This window comes from Macaca nemestrina, chromosome 20 (genome assembly GCF_043159975.1).
Source record: "Macaca nemestrina isolate mMacNem1 chromosome 20, mMacNem.hap1, whole genome shotgun sequence".
In the NCBI taxonomy this organism is placed as follows: Eukaryota; Metazoa; Chordata; class Mammalia; order Primates; family Cercopithecidae; genus Macaca; species Macaca nemestrina.
In genome coordinates this window covers 1,591,044-1,608,035 of record NC_092144.1, presented here as the reverse complement: position 1 = coordinate 1,608,035, position 16,992 = coordinate 1,591,044, and the positions used below count along the sequence as shown (strand labels likewise).

Genomic DNA, 16,992 nt, shown 5'->3' with positions numbered 1-16,992 from the left:
TCTGTCGCCCAGGCTGGAGTGCAGTGGCGGGATCTCAGCTCACTGCAAGCTCCGCCTCCTGGGTTCACGCCATTCTCCTGCCTCAGCCTCCCGAGTAGCTGGGACTACAGGCGCCGCCACCTCGCCCGGCTGGTTTTTTGTATTTTTTTTTTAGTAGAGACGGGGTTTCGCCGTGTTAGCCAGGATGGTGTCGATCTCCTGACCTCGTGATCCGCCCATCTCGGCCTCCCAAAGTGCTGGGATTACAGGCTTGAGCCACCGCGCCCGGCCTAGTTCCGGAACTTTCCATCACCTCTAAAGAAACTCCATTCCCACCAGCCGTTACACCCCATTCCCTTCCCAGCCCTGGCACCCACGCATCCTTCCTGTCTCTGTGGATCAGTGTGTCCTGGACATTTCACAGAAATGGGGTCATACACTGTGTGGTCTTTTGTGTGTGGCGTGTCACTGAGTGTGATGTCCTCAAGGTGCATCCACACTATGGCTTGGGTCAGAGCCTGGTTCCTGTTCATGGCTGGGTCATGTTCTGGTGCGTGGACAGGCCGCCCTCTGCTGACCCCGTTCCTCCACGGACGGGCCACGCTGTGCCGGCCCACTCGTCTGTTGATAGCCACTTGGGCCGCTTCCACTTTGTGGCCACACAGTGTGCTGCTTCGAACATTTGTGCAGTGTGCATGGACGTGTGTGTGCCCTCTCGGGTGTGTGCGTGGGTGTGGGGTTGCTGCGTCAAGCGTGGCGTCCTCACCGGTTGACCATCCATGGCTCCCTGGTCGGCAGGGACTGTTCCCTGAGCTGCTTTGGCGCTTGCCGCCTGCCGCCAGCCAGGGATGGCCCCAGCCTCTGCTGGGCTGGGTCTGGCCTGAGCTCATCCCGGTAGGCCTGAGGCGTGGCTGGTCCTGCCATCCCACCCAGACACGTGGGCCCCTCAGCCTGAGCAGCCCAGCCTGTGGCCCCGACCTCGCATTGTGAGGGGGGCGCGCTGGAGCAGCTTGGGAACTGAACCTGACCCTCCTCCTGCTCCAGAAATCTCCCAAGCATAAGAAGAAGAAGCACAAGAAGGAGAAGGAGGAGCGCACCAAAGGCAAGAAGAAGTCCAAGAAGCAGCCCCTGGGCAGCGAGGAGGCGGCAGGGGAGCCGGTGCAGAACGGCGCACCAGAGGAGGAGCCGCTCCCGGTGAGGGGTACTTCAGCGCCCCCGCCCCGTGCCAGGGTTCCTGGCGGGCTGCGGGCTGCTCCCCACTCCTGCGGCCTCCATGCGGGAGAGAACAGCAGATTCTTGAAGAAGCTGAGCCTGGCGGGAGCAGGGACCTGGCCCTGGCCTGCAGCCCCACATTCGGCACCCCCGCGGTGGGCTGTGTGGGAGACGGGCATCCCTCGCAGGCCCCTTTGAAGCCCCTCACCCCAAGCGTTCTTGGAGTCGTGGCATTTGACCTAGGGTATTGGGCTGCGCTGGAGTCTTCGTTAGGACGGAGCTCGAGGCCCCCAAGGCTGATGGGCCTTTTCTCTTTCCAGCCTGAGTCCAGCTACTCCCTCCTCGCTGAAAATTCCTATGTTAAAATGGTGAGCTGCTCCCCGGGGCAGGGTGGGCCAGCCCTTGCTCTTTGGCATGGGATTGCACAGAACCGGGGCAGCCCCCACAGCTCCCAGATGTTGGTGTACCCAGGGCCTGTGATCCCTGGCAGGGCATTGCTTGGGCAGCGCCTCTGGCTTGGGTAAGGTTAGAGACATGCCCTGAGCTGGCAGGAGGGCCCCCGCCATGCACTCAAAGAGCAACCACAGGAGGCGCCTGGCTGCAGCTGGGGGTCGCCTCTCCCCGTGCCTTCCTGTGCCCGTGGGACCCGTGCTGCCTCTGTGGTCACTGAGAGACAGGCAGCTGTGCCTGCCCTGCTTACATTGGCCATGCCCTGCAGACCTGTGACATCCGGGGCAGTCTGCAGGAGGACAGTCAGGTCACCGTGGCCATCGTGCTGGAGAACCGGAGCAGCAGCATCCTCAAGGGCATGGAGCTCAGCGTGCTGGACTCACTCAATGCCAGGATGACCCGGCCGCAGGGCTCCTCCGTCCATGATGGTGTCCCCGTGCCTTTCCAGCTGCCCCCGGGTGAGCCCTGCCCCACTCACGGCCTCTCCTGGGGATTGTGGGAGCACGGTGGCAGCTGGTGGCTGCCCGGATCCACTGGTTCTTGTTGCTTCCTCCTCACGTTCCCTTGGTCCCCAGGCCCTCAGTGCCTCCTCAGTGCCTCCTCAGTGTCGGGGTCTCGCTGCAGCTCTCTGAGAAGTGTGATGGCCTCGGATAGACCTGGCTAGAGCCCCAAGGGCTGGGCTGGGGGCTGGGGCCTTCCTGGGTTCCACGGCTCCAGTGGCCGAGTCTGTCCTCTGAAACAGGGATGGGGCCAGGTCCAGGCCAAACTGGGGACTCCACTAGCCTCTTGTTTCTGCTCCTGTCCCCTGGTGCTCCCTTGGGGGCTGAGCTCAGATTCCTAATCAGCCATCGAGGAGCTGGGGCTAAGGACAGACCCGGGGGCCCCGCCCATGCTGAGCCCCAGCTGCGTCTCAGGCCCCACTCCCCCTCTTCCCCGCCAGGCGTCTCCAACGAAGCCCAGTATGTGTTCACCATCCAGAGCATCGTCATGGCGCAGAAGCTCAAGGGAACCCTGTCCTTCATTGCCAAGGTATGCGGGGCTCCACTCGGCGTCAGGGAGCCGACTCTGCAGGCTGGGGCTCCTCCTGCCCCATTCCAGTGGGTGTCCAGGTGTCCCTAGGGGAAGTGGGCCACCTGCCTGGGGAGCCCGGAGCTCTGACCTGGGCCTCACTCCCCACTCAGCTGCACCACCTTCCCTCCACTGCAGAATGACGAGGTCGCAACCCACGAGAAGCTGGACTTCCGGCTGCACTTCAGCTGCAGCTCCTACCTGACCACCACACCCTGCTACAGGTGGGGCCCGGCCACGCCCACCTCCTGCACCCCTCCGCCTCCCGCACCCCTCCGCCTCCCTCGACCTTACAGACACCTGTGCCCTGGAGACTGAGGCTTCTGGGCAGGACTTTAGAGACGGATTTGGAGGCCTGGCTCGTGGCTGGTGCAGGTCAGGCTGCCTGGTGTCTGCACCAGCTGGGGCCGCGTAGTTGAAGCCACAGGCCTGGCAGCGTCACCCAGAGAGGCTCTGGCTCCTGGCAGTCCTGGAGGCTGGAGGAGTGAGATCAAGGAGCCAGCAGCACGGGCTGCTCCTGAGGCCTCTCCTCAGCACGGCTTGGCGTGCGGCACTACCTGCCCCCTGAGTCGTTGCAGGCTGTCCTCTGTGTGCCTGTGTCCTAGCCTGTCCCGCTAGTCCTTTCCTACAGGACATCCGTCCTTGTCAGAGGAGGGCCCACCCCATGACTTCAGGCACCTCTGTGACCTCTTTAAAGACAAGTCATTATCAGTTTCTGGGTGTGAGGGCTTCCACACATGAAAATAAGCCACATCTTCCAGGACCCCCGAGTCCTCCCGGCCCAGACAGGCAGGAGGTGGCATGTGTGGCAGGTTTTGTCGGCTTCTGTGCCAGGGAGCCTGAGGAACCCGGCCCCACCGGAGTCAGCCTCCCTGTCCCTCCCACAGTGACGCCTTTGCCAAGTTGCTGGAGTCTGGGGACTTGAGCATGAGCTCAGTCAAAGTCGATGGCATTCGGATGTCCTTCCAGAACCTTCTGGCAAAGATCTGTTTTCACCACCATTTTTCTGGTAAGGAGAGTGAGGGGCTTTCACACGCGCGGCGGCTGTCCCTTCCTTTTGGAGCCGGGTCTGTGGCCCTCGCACCCAAACTCCCACCCTTTGGGATCCCGGGTAACTGGTGGCCCCGAGGCCTGGGAGCTGGCGCGGGGGCTGCATTCCCCACACCCCAGGCTTCCCAGGGCCACACCCTGCTCCTGCAGACCTGAAGCTGTGGCCAAGGGCAGCCCAGGAAGGTGGCCTCTGCTCTGGGGGTGGGGCTGCAGCCATGCGGGGTGCGGGGGCCTGACGCCGCCCGCTCTGTTGCAGTTGTGGAGCGAGTGGACTCCTGCGCCTCCATGTACAGCCGCTCCATCCAGGGCCACCACGTCTGCCTGCTGGTGAAAAAGGTGAGCCTAGGTCGCTGCACACACCCTGGCTCCCACCTCTCCTGGGGCCATGCCCAGGCCTTCATCCCCAGGGGTGAGCCTTGGGACTTTGAGGGCTCAAGGACAGTGATGGCAGCACCACAGCCGTGAGCCCCTCACCTGCGCCAGCCCCACTCGGCAGCGCAGACCTTCCCTCAGCAAGACGGGGCTTCCGCCTCCTGCTGTGCCGCTCACCCCAGGCTGACACATGGCTCCGGGGGCCCCCACTCCCACTGCACTCCTGCCCCCCACCCCACCCCTGTGCACAAGGCAGCCAAGGTCCTGGGGTCGGACTCTCCACCTCTCACTGCTGAGCTTCCAGAATGACTCCTCGCTCGCTCCGCTCCAGGCCTCCCTCTCCTGAGTATTGCAGGGTGGTTGTCTTCGCAGTGTGTCGACTGCCAAACTCAGTGTGTGACTGTTTTGTTGAGGGCTTTCGTGTGTGTATATGAGGAGTTGGGTCTTTAGTTTTCTTTTCTGGTACCGCCTTTGGTTTTGTCATCCAGTGACCTCATCAGACACGCAGGAGAGTGTGTCCTCTCTGTTTTGGGACAGACTGTGTGATGAGTGGCATTTTTTCCTTCGAAAGAAATGTGTGTACAGAATTCATCAGAAAACCATTGGGCCTGGGGAGTTCCTTTTCTGCAGGCTTTTAGCTACAACTGCAGTTTTTTGTGTTAACAGTTATAGGAATCCCCAAGTTATCGCTCATCTTGGGTGAGTTTGGTGGTTTGTACTTTTCAAAGAACAAGCGTAAGGAATCATCAGGGTCACTGAGCTGATGTGCGGAGCGGTGCGCGCCGCGGTCTCGCTGCTCCGTTTCTTTTCACTGCTCCTTGTGATGATCCTGGGTCACTTTCTGTTCTGATGGTCATGGTTTGTGTCTCTTTTTTCCTGGTTCTCCTGGGTAGAGGTTTGTCCATTTTATTGCACTTTTCAAAGAACCAATTTTTTTTGATGTTTGGTTTGGTTCCAGTACCCTTCGGGAGCATACTGAGGATTTCCAGTTTGCACGTGTTTCTTTCGCTTCTCCGCCTTCTTTCTCATGTTCATTACTCAGCATTCCTCAGTTCCTAGAGGTCTGTTGTGGTTTTGATACCCTTGCTTTGTATTTTTATGTGTGGGTGTCCAGGGATCGTGCATACACACTTTGTTTTATTCATTTATTTATTTTTTTGAGACGGAGTCTTGCTCTGTCGCCCAGGCTGGAGTGCAGGGGCGCGATCTCGGCTCACTGCAAGCTCCACCACCCGGGTTCACGCCATTCTCCTGCCTCAGCCTCCCAAGTAGCTGGGACCACAGGCGCCGCCACCACGCCCGGCTAGTTTTTTGTATTTTTAGTAGAGACGGTTTCACCATGTTAGCCAGGATGGTCTCCATCTCCTGACCTCATGATCCACCTGCCTCGGCCTCCCAAAGTGCTGGGATTACAGGCGTGAGCCACTGCATCCGACTTGCCATTGATGTTCTTTTCATTCCTAACGTTCCAGTTTTCTCCTGGTTCACGGCCTTCCATGAAACACTCACTCCCCGTCGCCTCCCCAGCCCCTGGCACCCCGTATCCTACTTTGTGTCTTGGTGAATCTGATGACTCTAGGGACCGCCTAGGAGTGGAACCACACGGGATGTGTCCTTCTGTGTCTGGCTACTCTTATTCCGCCTCATGTCCTCAAGGTGCATCCACATCGCAGCCTCTGTCAGGATTCCCTTCGTTTTCAGGGCAGAATCGTATTCTCTTGTGCGGGTGGACCGTGCTGTGTGTCCCCTCATCCATTGCTGCTCCCACCTTCTGGCTGTTGTGAATTGTGCTGCTGTCAACATTGTTGTTAAACAAATAACTGTTTGAGTCCCTGCCTTCAGTACTTTTGTTTTTGTGTTTTAGTGTTTTAGTTTTTGTTTTTGTATTTGTTTTGGAAATAGAGTCTTACTCTTGGCCAAGCTGGGGTGCAGTGGAGCCAAGGGCTTACCACAACCTCCGCCTCCTGGGTTCACGCGATTCTCCTGCCTCAGCCTCCTGAATAGCTGGGATTACAGGTGTGCGTCACCTTGCCTGACTAATTTTTGTATTTTTAGTGGAGACGGGGTTTTGCCAGGTTGGCCAGGCTGGTCTGGAACTCCTGACCTCAGGTGATCCGCCTGCCTCGGCCTCCCAAAGTGCTGGCATTGCAGGAGTGAGCCCATTTGTTTTGAATATACACCCAGGAGTGTGATTGCTGGGTCCTGTGGTGATTCCATGTTTGAGGTTTTGAGGTTTTGAGGAGCTGCCAGACTGTCTTCCCCAGCGCTGCACCGTGTATCCCATCTGCCGCCAGGCAGGAGGCCCCATTTCTTCACCTGTCATTGTTATGCTGACAGCAGCCATTCTTTTTTTTTCCTTTGAGATAGAGTCTTGCTCTGTCACCCAGGCTGGAGTGCAGTGGCGCGATCTCAGCTCACTGCAAGCTCCTCCCGGGTTCAAGCGATTCTCCTGTCTCAGCCTCCCAAGTAGCTGGGATTACAGGCATGCACCACCTCGCCTGGCTAATTTTTTTGTATTTTTAGTAGACACAGGGTTTCCGGGGTTTCACCATGTTAGTCAGGCTAGTCTCGAACTCCTGATCCGCCTGCCTCAGCCTCCCAAAGTGCTGGTATTAGAGGCATGAGCCACTGCGCCCGGCTGACAGCAGCCATTCTGATGGGCGTGAGGCGTCTGGGAGCTGATTTGTTTTGCTGCTTTTGGGTGTTGCGCTCTTCCTCCCCAGCCTGGGCTGCTGCCCCTCATGACCCGAGGCTGTGTTCAGATGGGTTCATGGCTGTTGCTCTCCTGCCAAGCTCACCACTCTGCCTTGTCCTGGCTGTTCTGCTGTTGAGCCCACACAGGGAGGGTCTGTTTTTCAGGTCTGAAATTCCCACTGGGCTCTTCTTGTATCTTCCATGTCTTTGCTGATGCCCTGGTGATCTGTTGGAGTGTTTTCTAAGAGCTACTTTAAAGCTTAGGCCAGCTGGGCATGGTGGCATGTGACTGTGGTCCCTGCTACTCGGGAGGCTGAGGCAGGAGGATCGCTTGAGCCCTGGAGGTCGAGACCAGCCTGAGAACGTGGCAAGACCCCAGGACTACAAAAAATTTAAAAAATTAGCCAGTACTAAGAAATTAGTACAGCAAGCCTCTAGTCCCTGCTACTCGGGAGGCTGGGGTGGGAGGATCTCTTGAGCCCAGGAGTTCAAGGCTGTGGTGAGCCCTGATTGTGCCACTGCACTCTAGCCTGGGCAACAGAGTGAGACTCCAAAAAAGAGAAAAAGAAAACTTGTGTCAGAGAGTCCTAGTATCCATCCGCCTTGGTGTGCCGGTGGCCTTGGTGTTGGGGTCTGTGGGTTGGGGTCTTGATGTTGGTTTCTGCCAGTGGCCTTGGCATTGGTGCCTCGGCATTGGGGTCTGGACATTGGGGTCTAGACATTGGGGTCTGGACATTGGGGTCTGGGCATTGGGGTCTGGGCATTGGTGCCTCGGCATTGGGGTCTGGCCGGTGGGGTCTCGGTGTTGGGGTCTGGGCGTTGGGGTCTTGGTGTTGGGGTCTGGGCGTTGGGGTCTGGGCGTTGGGGTCTCGGTGTTGGGGTCTGGACATTGGGGTCTGGGCGTTGGTGCCTCGGCATTGGAGTTTGGCCGGTGGGGTCTGGGCATTGGGGTCTGGCTGGTGGGGTCTGGGCATTGGGGTCTGGCCGGTGGGGTCTCGGTGTTGGGGTCTGGGCGTTGGGGTCTCGGTGTTGGGGTCTGGGCGTTGGGGTCTGGGCGTTGGGGTCTTGGTGTTGGGGTCTGGGCGTTGGGGTCTGGGCGTTGGGGTCTCGGTGTTGGGGTCTGGACATTGGGGTCTGGGCGTTGGTGCCTCGGCATTGGAGTTTGGCCGGTGGGGTCTGGGCATTGGGGTCTGGCTGGTGGGGTCTGGGCATTGGGGTCTGGCCGGTGGGGTCTCGGCGTTGGGGTCTGGGCGTTGGGGTCTCGGCGTTGGGGTCTCGGCGTTGGGGTCTGGGCGTTGGGGTCTGGGTGTTGGGGTCTGGGTGTTGGTGTCTTGGCATTGGTGTTTGCTCACGGCCTTGGTGTTGGGGTCTTGGTGCTGGGGTCTGGGCATTGGTGCCTCAGCATTAGGGTCTGGGTGTTGGTGCCTTGGTGTTGGTGTCTGCCGATGGCCTTGGCATTGGTGCCTTGGTGTTGGCATCTGGGTGATGTGATCTTGGCATTGGGGTCTACCAACAGCCTTGCCATTAGTGCCTTGGCATTGGTGCCCTGGGGCTGGGGTCTTGGCACTGGGGTCTGCCAAGGGCCTCTCCGTATGAGTGGATTCTCCTGGTTTTTCCTTGGAGTCTTGTGAGCTTCTGGGCCTTGTTCCATTCTGTAGAGGACGTGGGTAGTCAGGTCTCAGCTGCAGGTGCCTCCTGCCTTCTGGGGACCGTGGCCTCAAGTGCACTGCCACCTGCCCAGCCTCTGTCCTCTCAGTGCTGCCTCTTGTCCCTGGCCTGGCAGGACCCGGCCGCGGTCTCTGGACTCAGTGTTTGGGCTGCTCTTTGGGGCGGGCTCCGTGGCAAGGGGCGGGCCCAGCAGATCCTGAGCCGCTGCTTTCCCATGCACCTCCCTCGCTGGGGCTCTGGTTACCCCACTCCACTGGCTTCTTCCACAGTCGCTTCGGGGGCCCAGTGGCAGGAGGGCGGAAGGACAGACTGCTCAACTCACTGCCAGCTCAGGAGCTTTTCGGATTCTGGTCTTTGTCCCCAGCTGCCTCTGGCTGCCTCGGGGCCCTCAGGTGTCGGCTCCCACTTCTGTGTAGGCCGGAGCCCCTCCCATGGGACACCCGGGTGCCATGGGCCACTCCCTCACCCGAGCCCTTCCCGTTTTGTGTCTTAATAATTAGCAAATTCGCAAAATTAAAAGGTCAGCACATACAGCTGTGGGGCAGTATTTGCACATAGTGGGTGTTTTGTTTTGTTTTTTTATGTTTTTGAGGTAGGATCTCGCTCTATTGCCCAGGCTGGAGTGCAGTGGTGCAAACACGGCTCACTGTAGCTTCAACCTCCTGGGCTCAAGTGATGCTCCTGCCTCATTCTCCCGCATAGGATCCTCCCGCCTCAGCCCCCCCGCATCAGATCCTCCCACCTCAGCTCCCCCCACATAGGATCCTCCCACCTCAGCCCCCCGCATAGGATCCTCCCGCCTCAGTCCCCCCGCATAGGATCCTCCCACCTCAGCTCCCCCCACATAGGATCCTCCCACCTCAGCCCCCCCGCATCAGATCCTCCCGCCTCAGCTCCCCCGCATCAGATCCTCCCGCCTCAGCTCCCCCCACATAGGATCCTCCCACCTCAGCCCCCCGCATAGGATCCTCCCGCCTCAGTCCCCCCGCATAGGATCCTCCCACCTCAGCCCCCCCGCATAGGATCCTCCCGCCTCAGCTCCCCACATAGGATCCTCCCGCCTCAGTCCCCCCGCATAGGATCCTCCCACCTCAGCCCCCCACATAGGATCCTCCCGCCTCAGTCCCCCCGCATAGGATCCTCCCACCTCAGCCCCCCCGCATAGGATCCTCCCGCCTCAGCTCCCCCGCATCAGATCCTCCCGCCTCAGTCCCCCCGCATAGGATCCTCCCACCTCAGCCCCCCCGCATAGGATCCTCCCACCTCAGCCCCCCCCGCATAGGATCCTCCCGCCTCAGTCCCCCCACATAGGATCCTCCCACCTCAGCCCCCCCGCATAGGATCCTCCCACCTCAGCCCCCCCCGCATAGGATCCTCCCGCCTCAGTCCCCCCACATACAGCCTCCCACCTCAGCTCCCCCGCATCGGATCCTCCCACCTCAGCCCCCCCCGCATAGGATCCTCCCGCCTCAGTCCCCCCGCATAGGATCCTCCCGCCTCAGTCCCCCTGCATAGGATCCTCCCGCCTCAGCTTCCCCGCATCGGATCCTCCCACCTCAGTCCCCCCGCATAGGATCCTCCCGCCTCAGCTCCCCCGCATCGGATCCTCCCGCCTCAGTCCCCCGCATAGGATCCTCCCGCCTCAGCTCCCCCGCATAGGATCCTCCTGCCCCAGCCTCTCACATAGGATCCTCCTGCCTCAGTCCCCCCGCATAGGATCCTCCCGCCTCAGTCCCCCCGCATAGGATCCTCCCACCTCAGCTCCCCCGCATAGAATCCTCCCACCTCAGCTCCCCCGCATCGGATCCTCCCGCCTCAGCTCCCCCACATCGGATCCTCCCGCCTCAGCCTCCCACATAGGATCCTCCCACCCCAGCTCCCCCTGCATAGGATCCTCCTGCCCCAGCCTCTCACATAGGATCCTTCTGCCTCAGTCCCCCCGCATAGGATCCTCCCGCCTCAGTCCCCCCGCATAGGATCCTCCCACCTCAGCTCCCCCGCATAGAATCCTCCCGCCTCAGCCTCCCACATAGGATCCTCCCGCCCCAGCCCCCCTCTGCATAGAATCCTCCCGCCTCAGCCTCCCACATAGGATCCTCCCACCCCAGCTCCCCCTGCATAGGATCCTCCCGCCCCAGCGCCCCCACATAGGATCCTCCCACCTCAGCCCCCCGCATAGGATCCTCCCGCCCCAGCCCCCAGCATAGGATCCTCCCACCCCAGCCCCGCTCTGCATAGGATCCTCCCGCCTCAGCCTCCTGCATAGCTGGGACCACAGGCATGAGCCACCCGGCCTGACCTGCATGTACTTTTATTTATTTATTTTTGAGACAGAGGTTTGCTCTTGTTACCCAGGCTGGAGTGTGGTGGAACAACCTCAGCTCACATGCAACCTCCACCCCCTGGGTTCAAGTTCAAGCAAATCTCCTGCTTCGGCCTCCCAAGTAGCTGGAGTTATAGGCATCTGCCACCATGCCTGTCGAATTTTTTTTTTTTTTTTTGAGACAGAGTGAGACTCCGCCAGGCTGGAGTGCAGTGGTGCGATCTCAGCTCACTGCAAGCTCCACCTCCTGGGTTCACGCCATTCTCCTGCCTCAGCCTCCCGAGTAGCTGGGACTTCAGGAGCCTGCCACCTCGCCCAGCTAATTTTTTTTGTATTTTTAGTATAGACGGGGTTTCACTGTGTTAGCCAGTATGGTCTCGATTTCCTGTCCTCATAATTTGTCCGCCTCGGCCTCTCCAAGTGCTGGGATTACAGGCGTGAGCCACCGCGCCTGGTCTGTTTTTTGTATTTTTAGTAGGGACAGGGTTTCACCGTATTGACCAGGCTGGTTTCCAACTCCTGACCTCAGGTGATCCACCCGTCTTGGCCTCCCAAAATGCTGGGATTACAGGTGTGAGCCACCATGCCTGGCCTCTGCACACACTTTTAAAAATACCAATGTTTTTCCTTACACAGGGGGAGAACTCTGTCTCGGTCGATGGGAAGTGCAGTGACTCCACGCTGCTGAGCAACTTGTTAGAAGAGATGAAGGCGACGCTGGCCAAGTGTTGAGAGCTGCCTGCGAGCCCCGCCCACCCGGGGACCGCAGCCCTGACGTGTCTCGCCTCTCCTCGGTCGTGTGTACTGTACGCAAGCCTGAGTGTTAATTTAATTAACTCCTTGTTGTCGCCCGCCGTGTAGACGTCCGAGGTCGTACGTTGCGTTGAATTATCCGACCGTCCTTTTTTACTGTGACTCTTTCCACTCTCTTTGGCAGGAAGTCCCCTTCACGTCCCCAGACCAGCAAGGGCCCCCCCCACCTGGCCTGTGCCTGCCCCGCGCTGGAGGCCGAGTCCTTGAATGTGGCTTCAGGGGCTCCTGTCCTGGGCCAGGGCCCAACGGGCACCACATGAGGGGCACTTGGTGGACAGGGCGGGGCTGACGTGGCTTCCTCTGGGGTCACCTGCTTTTGTCCCAAAGGTCCTGACAGTGGCGTCCGGGGTAGGGCAAGGAAGGGCCGCTGTTGCCAAGGTTTTCTGTCCCAGGACCCACAGTGGGAAAGCGGTTTTGCCGGCGTTGTCCATCGTCAGTGTGCTCGTGGGCTGGTGGCTGGGCCCTGGGATCCCAGGCCACGCACCAGCCAGGCTGTGGGCAGGGAGGGGCCAGGGACGCCGAAGAGAGGATGCCGTGAGAACCATGGACCGGGCGGGATGAGGCCTCTGCCACCATTTTTCCTGGTCAGCAGAAGTGCAGCTCGACGAGCTTAGGTTTGGGGTGGGGGTGTGTGGTCGCGTCCCCTGCTTGCCACTGTGCGCACCAAGGTTTCCCCACGTCCTTCCCAGCACTGTTAGGAAGGCCCGGGCAGGGCCTGGAAGCACCCGACCCGGGCTGTTCTCCTGTGTTGAAGGAGTGTGCCCAGTGCCCTTGGGCAGGACCTAGGAGAGCCCCCACCAGGCAGGGCAAGGGGACTCCGCTCAATCCCCGTGGCCAGCGTGGGCACAGGACTGACCCTTCCTCAGAGATAATGACATTTTATCTTTTCCTTTTGATGAAAACTGTCACTTTAGCATGTAATCTATTACAGAATCCCGTGCAGTGATTCTAGGATTTGAAATTATATGATGTGTTACATAAGAATTTATTTGCTATCGACATTCCCGTATAAAGAAGAGAGACATATCACGCTGCTGTCATGATTTTGTGTCAAGATGATCCAATAAAGTTGTAAAACAGGCATTTCCACATGGGGCCTTCTGCCTGACCTGGTCATGCGGCGCTGCAGGGTTGGAGCCTCTGCGCCTCAGCTCACGGGCCCTTGGGAGGTGGCCTCCGTCCCCAGCAGCATGCCGGCCTGGGGCTCGGGCAGGCACAGGCCAGGGAATCCCCCACCCTGTGGAGGCCTTGGTTCCCAGCATCTCCCCCCAGGGCTGTGCAGGGGAGCAGGTGCCCACTCTCCCTCCCGTTCCGCAGGAGCCCCTCAGGGCAGGGACAGATCCAGAATTGAGAACTGCGGAAGAGCAGCCACCCCGCCCCTGGGTGAATTTGCCTCCTTTACACCAGCCTTACACCTTGAAGATGGGAGCCTCGAGCAAGGTGACGCTGGGTCAGTGAAGCCCCTGCCAACTCTAACCCAAGACGCGGCCGTGGTGGCAGGCATTTGGTGGCAGGGGGCGCACAGCAGCACAGACGGGACCCCAGCCGCGGCCCACACCAGCGTCCTTTATAGAAAACAGTGCCTTGAAAGCACCTGCCGCAAGCCTCTTTCCTGTTAAATACGCTCGCCGGCCTCGAAGGAAGCATCTTTCACAGCCAGGACCCGGCGCCACCACTCCGGACGCTGTCCTCAGTGGCCACTACCACGTTCTCCCCTGACACGCGTGTGGCTCCATGTCCCACGGAGCCTGGGAGGCGCTCGGCCACCTTCCCACACGCCGTTCCTGACAGCGAATGTGCCCATGCGCCCCTCCCGTGACGGAAGCCTGAGGCGGCCGCGGAACAGTGCGCGGGGCCCGTGCTGGCAGCGTCAGTGTGCGCAGGGCTGTTCTCGACAGTGTCCTGCAGCCGCCCCAACGCCGGAGCAAAGGGACACTCGAGGAAGTGAGGAGACCGGCAGAAGCGAGGAGACCACCGGGCTGAGGTCGCCCGAGTGAGAATGGGACTTGGAGCGGCACCACTGCACAGATGGAACACGAGTCCCTCCCTCCTGTGTCTCAGGACCGGTCAGCCAGGGTCAGGCAGTCGTGGCCCCGGCTCTGGCCATCATGCCACACCTGTTGCTGCCACAGAGATGAGACAGCCACAGTTCCTGCGTTCCTTGGCTCGGGTCTGATGTGACCACAACACGTAAACGCACTAGCGCTGGCCCTGGTCTCGACCATACTGTGGCCTCGCTTTGGGTGGAAGAACCCAGGCGCTCTGTGGGCTTGTGCGAGCCTACCTGTGTGTGCTCAGGTGGGCCACGGCTCCACATCTAGGAGTCCGGGGACACTCCCTGAGGCCCTGTGAGTTTGGCTCCAAGTCGGTCCCCCATGGCTGCGGACCTGAGGCCAGGACCTGCCCTGCTCTGTCTGGGACTTTTAGGCCTCCCCAGAAGCCCACCTCCAGCCCCCAGGGGCTTCCCCCTGCTCCGACAAGAACTCTTCTGCAAAGAGAAACATCAGGGATTTTAATCATCACGTCTCACAGCTCCGCAGACCTGCCCAGGTGCTGACGCTGTACACGGCCCACCCCCGCTCCCTCCCTCCCGCCCTCCAGGCCCTGGCCAGCTCAGGCTCTGTCTGGGGTTGGAGGGGGGGTCCTGAGGCAGCAGCAGCCCAGCTCCAGAGGGACAGGCGTGGGCTGTCCAGCTGAGTCCTGGCCCCACGTTGCGCTGGGGCAGGCCCGGCTGCTGTCAGTGCTGCTTGAGACACTCAGCAGCATCTTCCAAGGTCAGGTTGGCCAGGTGTGGGGGCTCCAGACACCTGAAGGCCGGCGATACCAGGCTGTGGGGAGATGAGGCTGCCTCAGCTCTCCATGTCCCCCACCCCCTGCCTCCCTCCCTGGGGGTCTTTGCTGGGGGGCCCCAGGCCTCTCCTCCCCGCTGGGATGTGTGGTCCTACGTGTGGCCACATCCACGACACCCGCGTGCCTGGGATTTCAGAATGGTGTGGGGGCCGCGGCACGCAGTGCTTAGGAGCACCCCTTCTCCCGAGGCCTCCCTTCTCTAGGTCACTCACAAGGCTGGGGTGGCTCTGTGTGTCCCAGGCCAGGAGAAGGAGGAGGAGCGTAGTTTGTTCATGAAACCACCACATGGGTGTGGTTGCAGAGGTGACATCCAGCAGGTGTCCCAGGTATAGGGAGAGCCCCACCTGCGGTGCCCCCACTGACCTAGAGGACCCCCAGTCCCCCCCCTTCCTTTACTCCCTTCCCCTGAAGGCCAGGTCAATTAGCCTTACCTCATGCTCACGTCCTGTCTGAAAGGCAATATGGGGCAGTCAGCTCCTCCATGGGGCACCCCTAACCATCACAGGGAACCCTCCCAGGCTCTGACCACAGACCTGGGGCAGGGGTGGAACCAGACCCTATGGGGACCCTTTAAGCAGGATGCCCCCCTCCAGCTAAGGGTCAGAGACCTTTGAGGGTGAAAGGGACTGTGGCCACCTCCTGCGCAGAGCTGGGTTGGACATGGGAGCTGAGGGAGCCAGCCTGTGCCCCACACATACTCACCCACGAGGTGCTCACACATGCGCACTGCCTGTGTCAGTTTGAGGAGGGGACTTACTTGTGCCAGTTATTTCTACAAGGACAGTGGGTTTGGACTCAGGAGGCCGAGTGGCCACGGCCAGTGTTCCCTCCCAGGCCCAGGTGAGCTTGCTGCTGCCCCAAGACCCCACTCACATGTAGTTCAGCAGGCCCTGGACAGCCGACTCCCACTGCTCCGAGGACCTATGGGACATGGGCTTGGAAGTGGTGTGCCCCTGAACCCCCGGACCCACCCTACCCCGATGACGAGGGCCAGGTGGAAGGTGGGGAACCCCCTCCAAGGAGAGCCTGGGACCCCAGGGACAGCAGGGCCCTGGCACGGGTGGGTGTGATGCCTGAGCCCTACTCGCAGTTATAGCCAAAGCAGGCGACGTGCGAGTCTGTGCAGTTGTTGCAGGAGATGGTCTCGTACTGGAAGATGCCTGAAACACACGACAGCTGCCAGGGCTCCCCTCGGCCTCCAGGGCCCCAAGCTGCCACCAGCGCGCTCCTGAGCCTGGACAGAGCCTCGCTTACCACAGTGGCGCTGACAGTCGAGGCGACCTGTGGGAAGGCAGGACAGTGCCGTCTTACCAGGCCCAGCCTTGTCCCCAGTCCTGCCTCCTCCCAATCCGTCAAAGCCTCGGGGCCTGTCCCTCGACACTGGGGCCCAGGCTCGCGTGGTTTTCATGTATGTGTGTCCATGGCCCGGAGGGAAGGGGTCCCCAAGGTGACCCCCAGCGTGGGATGGAGCAAACTTCAGGGGAGGGTGTGGCAATGCTCCCAGCGCCTCTGGGGGCTACTTAGGGGAGGTCCCGCGGGGTGATGGCATTGATCCTTCAGGGGCTGGGCTGGGTCCCTCCCTGGGGAGCTGCCCTCCTCCCCAGCTGCCCGGTGCCAGGTGCCCTGTTCACATCGCTCCAGCCTCAGCCAAGCCCCGTGGGTCTCCGAGGCTCTGGTCAACACCTCCCTCCCCTGAAGCCTTATTTGCTCACTTTCAATGATGGCGTTCTGGATGAGGTGCACCTGCTCCCGGAAGATGTTGCGCAGCTCGTTGGGGAAATACCCTGAGGAGTCCAGGCAGGAGAAGGTCAGGCTCAGGCGGTGGGCGGGGTGTCCTGGGGTGGGCGTGCCCTGCCTCGGTTTCGCGCCCCTTACCCGGGAAGTACATCTTCCCCTGGTACAGCTGATCCATTCTCTGGTACACTGCTGTCGCCACTTGGTCCAGCTTCTCCCGGGCTGCGGGCAGGAGAAGCAGCCAGGTGACCGGCCTGCCCGGGGGTCTCGCTGGGGGGTAGTCGGGACTGGGCTGGGCTCCGGCACTCACTGATCTCCGCGGGGATGGCCAGGTGCAGCTCCTTCATCGTGTCGTCGCTCCAGTCGGTGAGCAGCGCCCCTGACACGGGGATGTCGCCCACCCACCAGGACTTGAGGTTCACATGGTGGCGGTAGAAGGAGAACTTCTCGGAGAACTTGCTGTGGCAGTGCAGACAGCCGTGGGCCAGCGCCGCCGTCACGCCCACCAGGCACAGCAGCAGGGCCATGCCCGTCCCGGCCCGCCGCCGGCCAACCAACGGCGCTGCTCGCGCCACACCTCTCAGCCGCGCACCAACCAACGGCCCCCACTCGGGCACTAGGCCGCGCCTCCTACCCCGCCCGCCCCACCGGCGCAGGCCCCGCCCCCTCCCGGGCCCAGCCCCGCCTCCGTCCTCAGCGGACTACTGACGGCGCCGGTTCCGCCTCCAGGCCCCGCCCACGATCCGCCCCTTAGGAGACTCCGCCGATAGGTGGGCCCC

The 16,992-nt window shown here is 60.9% G+C and overlaps 2 protein-coding genes across 11 annotated transcripts in view; one reads left to right on the top strand and one right to left on the bottom strand.

Moving 5' to 3' along the window:
- Positions 1–12,718, top strand: part of LOC105485897 (adaptor related protein complex 3 subunit delta 1) — a 57,212-nt gene extending 44,494 nt beyond the window's left edge. For 2 of the 3 annotated variants that reach the window (XM_011748496.3, XM_071086055.1), the window contains 8 exons: positions 1,024–1,173; positions 1,512–1,559; positions 1,910–2,099; positions 2,582–2,670; positions 2,848–2,933; positions 3,597–3,718; positions 4,016–4,095; positions 11,453–12,718. In XM_011748496.3, coding sequence (XP_011746798.2) covers positions 1,024–1,173; positions 1,512–1,559; positions 1,910–2,099; positions 2,582–2,670; positions 2,848–2,933; positions 3,597–3,718; positions 4,016–4,095; positions 11,453–11,548 — 861 coding nt within the window. In that variant the 3' untranslated portion in view covers positions 11,549–12,718. Of the gene's footprint in view, positions 1–1,023; positions 1,181–1,511; positions 1,560–1,909; positions 2,100–2,581; positions 2,671–2,847; positions 2,934–3,596; positions 3,719–4,015; positions 4,096–11,452 lie in introns of those variants that run through there. The other variant, XM_011748505.3, reaches the window with a different exon arrangement.
- Positions 12,719–14,120: 1,402 nt separating this feature from the next.
- Positions 14,121–16,833, bottom strand: LOC105485904 (IZUMO family member 4). Of its 8 annotated transcripts, none has more exons than XR_989840.3 (10): positions 16,524–16,831; positions 16,355–16,435; positions 16,192–16,263; positions 15,734–15,760; positions 15,564–15,639; positions 15,353–15,400; positions 15,182–15,251; positions 14,911–14,928; positions 14,692–14,706; positions 14,121–14,457 (listed from the first exon to the last, which is right to left on the bottom strand). XR_989840.3 is itself a non-coding variant. In XM_071086062.1 (10 exons), exons 1-10 carry the CDS (start codon positions 16,738–16,740, stop codon positions 14,367–14,369), a joined length of 675 nt encoding a protein of 224 aa, XP_070942163.1. In that variant the 5' UTR covers positions 16,741–16,832; the 3' UTR covers positions 14,121–14,366. The 8 variants fall into 8 exon arrangements, 6 of the variants coding, with proteins under 6 accessions (XP_070942163.1, XP_011746824.1, XP_011746833.1 ...); XM_071086062.1 differs by having other exon boundaries at positions 14,692–14,722; positions 14,912–14,928; positions 15,237–15,251; positions 16,524–16,832; XM_011748522.3 differs by having other exon boundaries at positions 15,237–15,251.
- Positions 16,834–16,992: the final 159 nt, after the last annotated feature.

Coding starts and splice junctions, on each gene's coding strand:
- LOC105485904 (XM_071086062.1), bottom strand. CDS start 16,740: ATGGCCCTGCTGCTGTGCCTGGTGGGCGTGACGGCGGCGCTGGCCCAC. Junction 15,640..15,733: donor CGACTGTCAGCGCCACTGTG/GTAAGCGAGGCT, acceptor CGTGTGTTTCAG/GCATCTTCCAGTACGAGACC. Junction 15,401..15,563: donor TGCTTTGGCTATAACTGCGA/GTAGGGCTCAGG, acceptor CATGTCCCATAG/GTCCTCGGAGCAGTGGGAGT.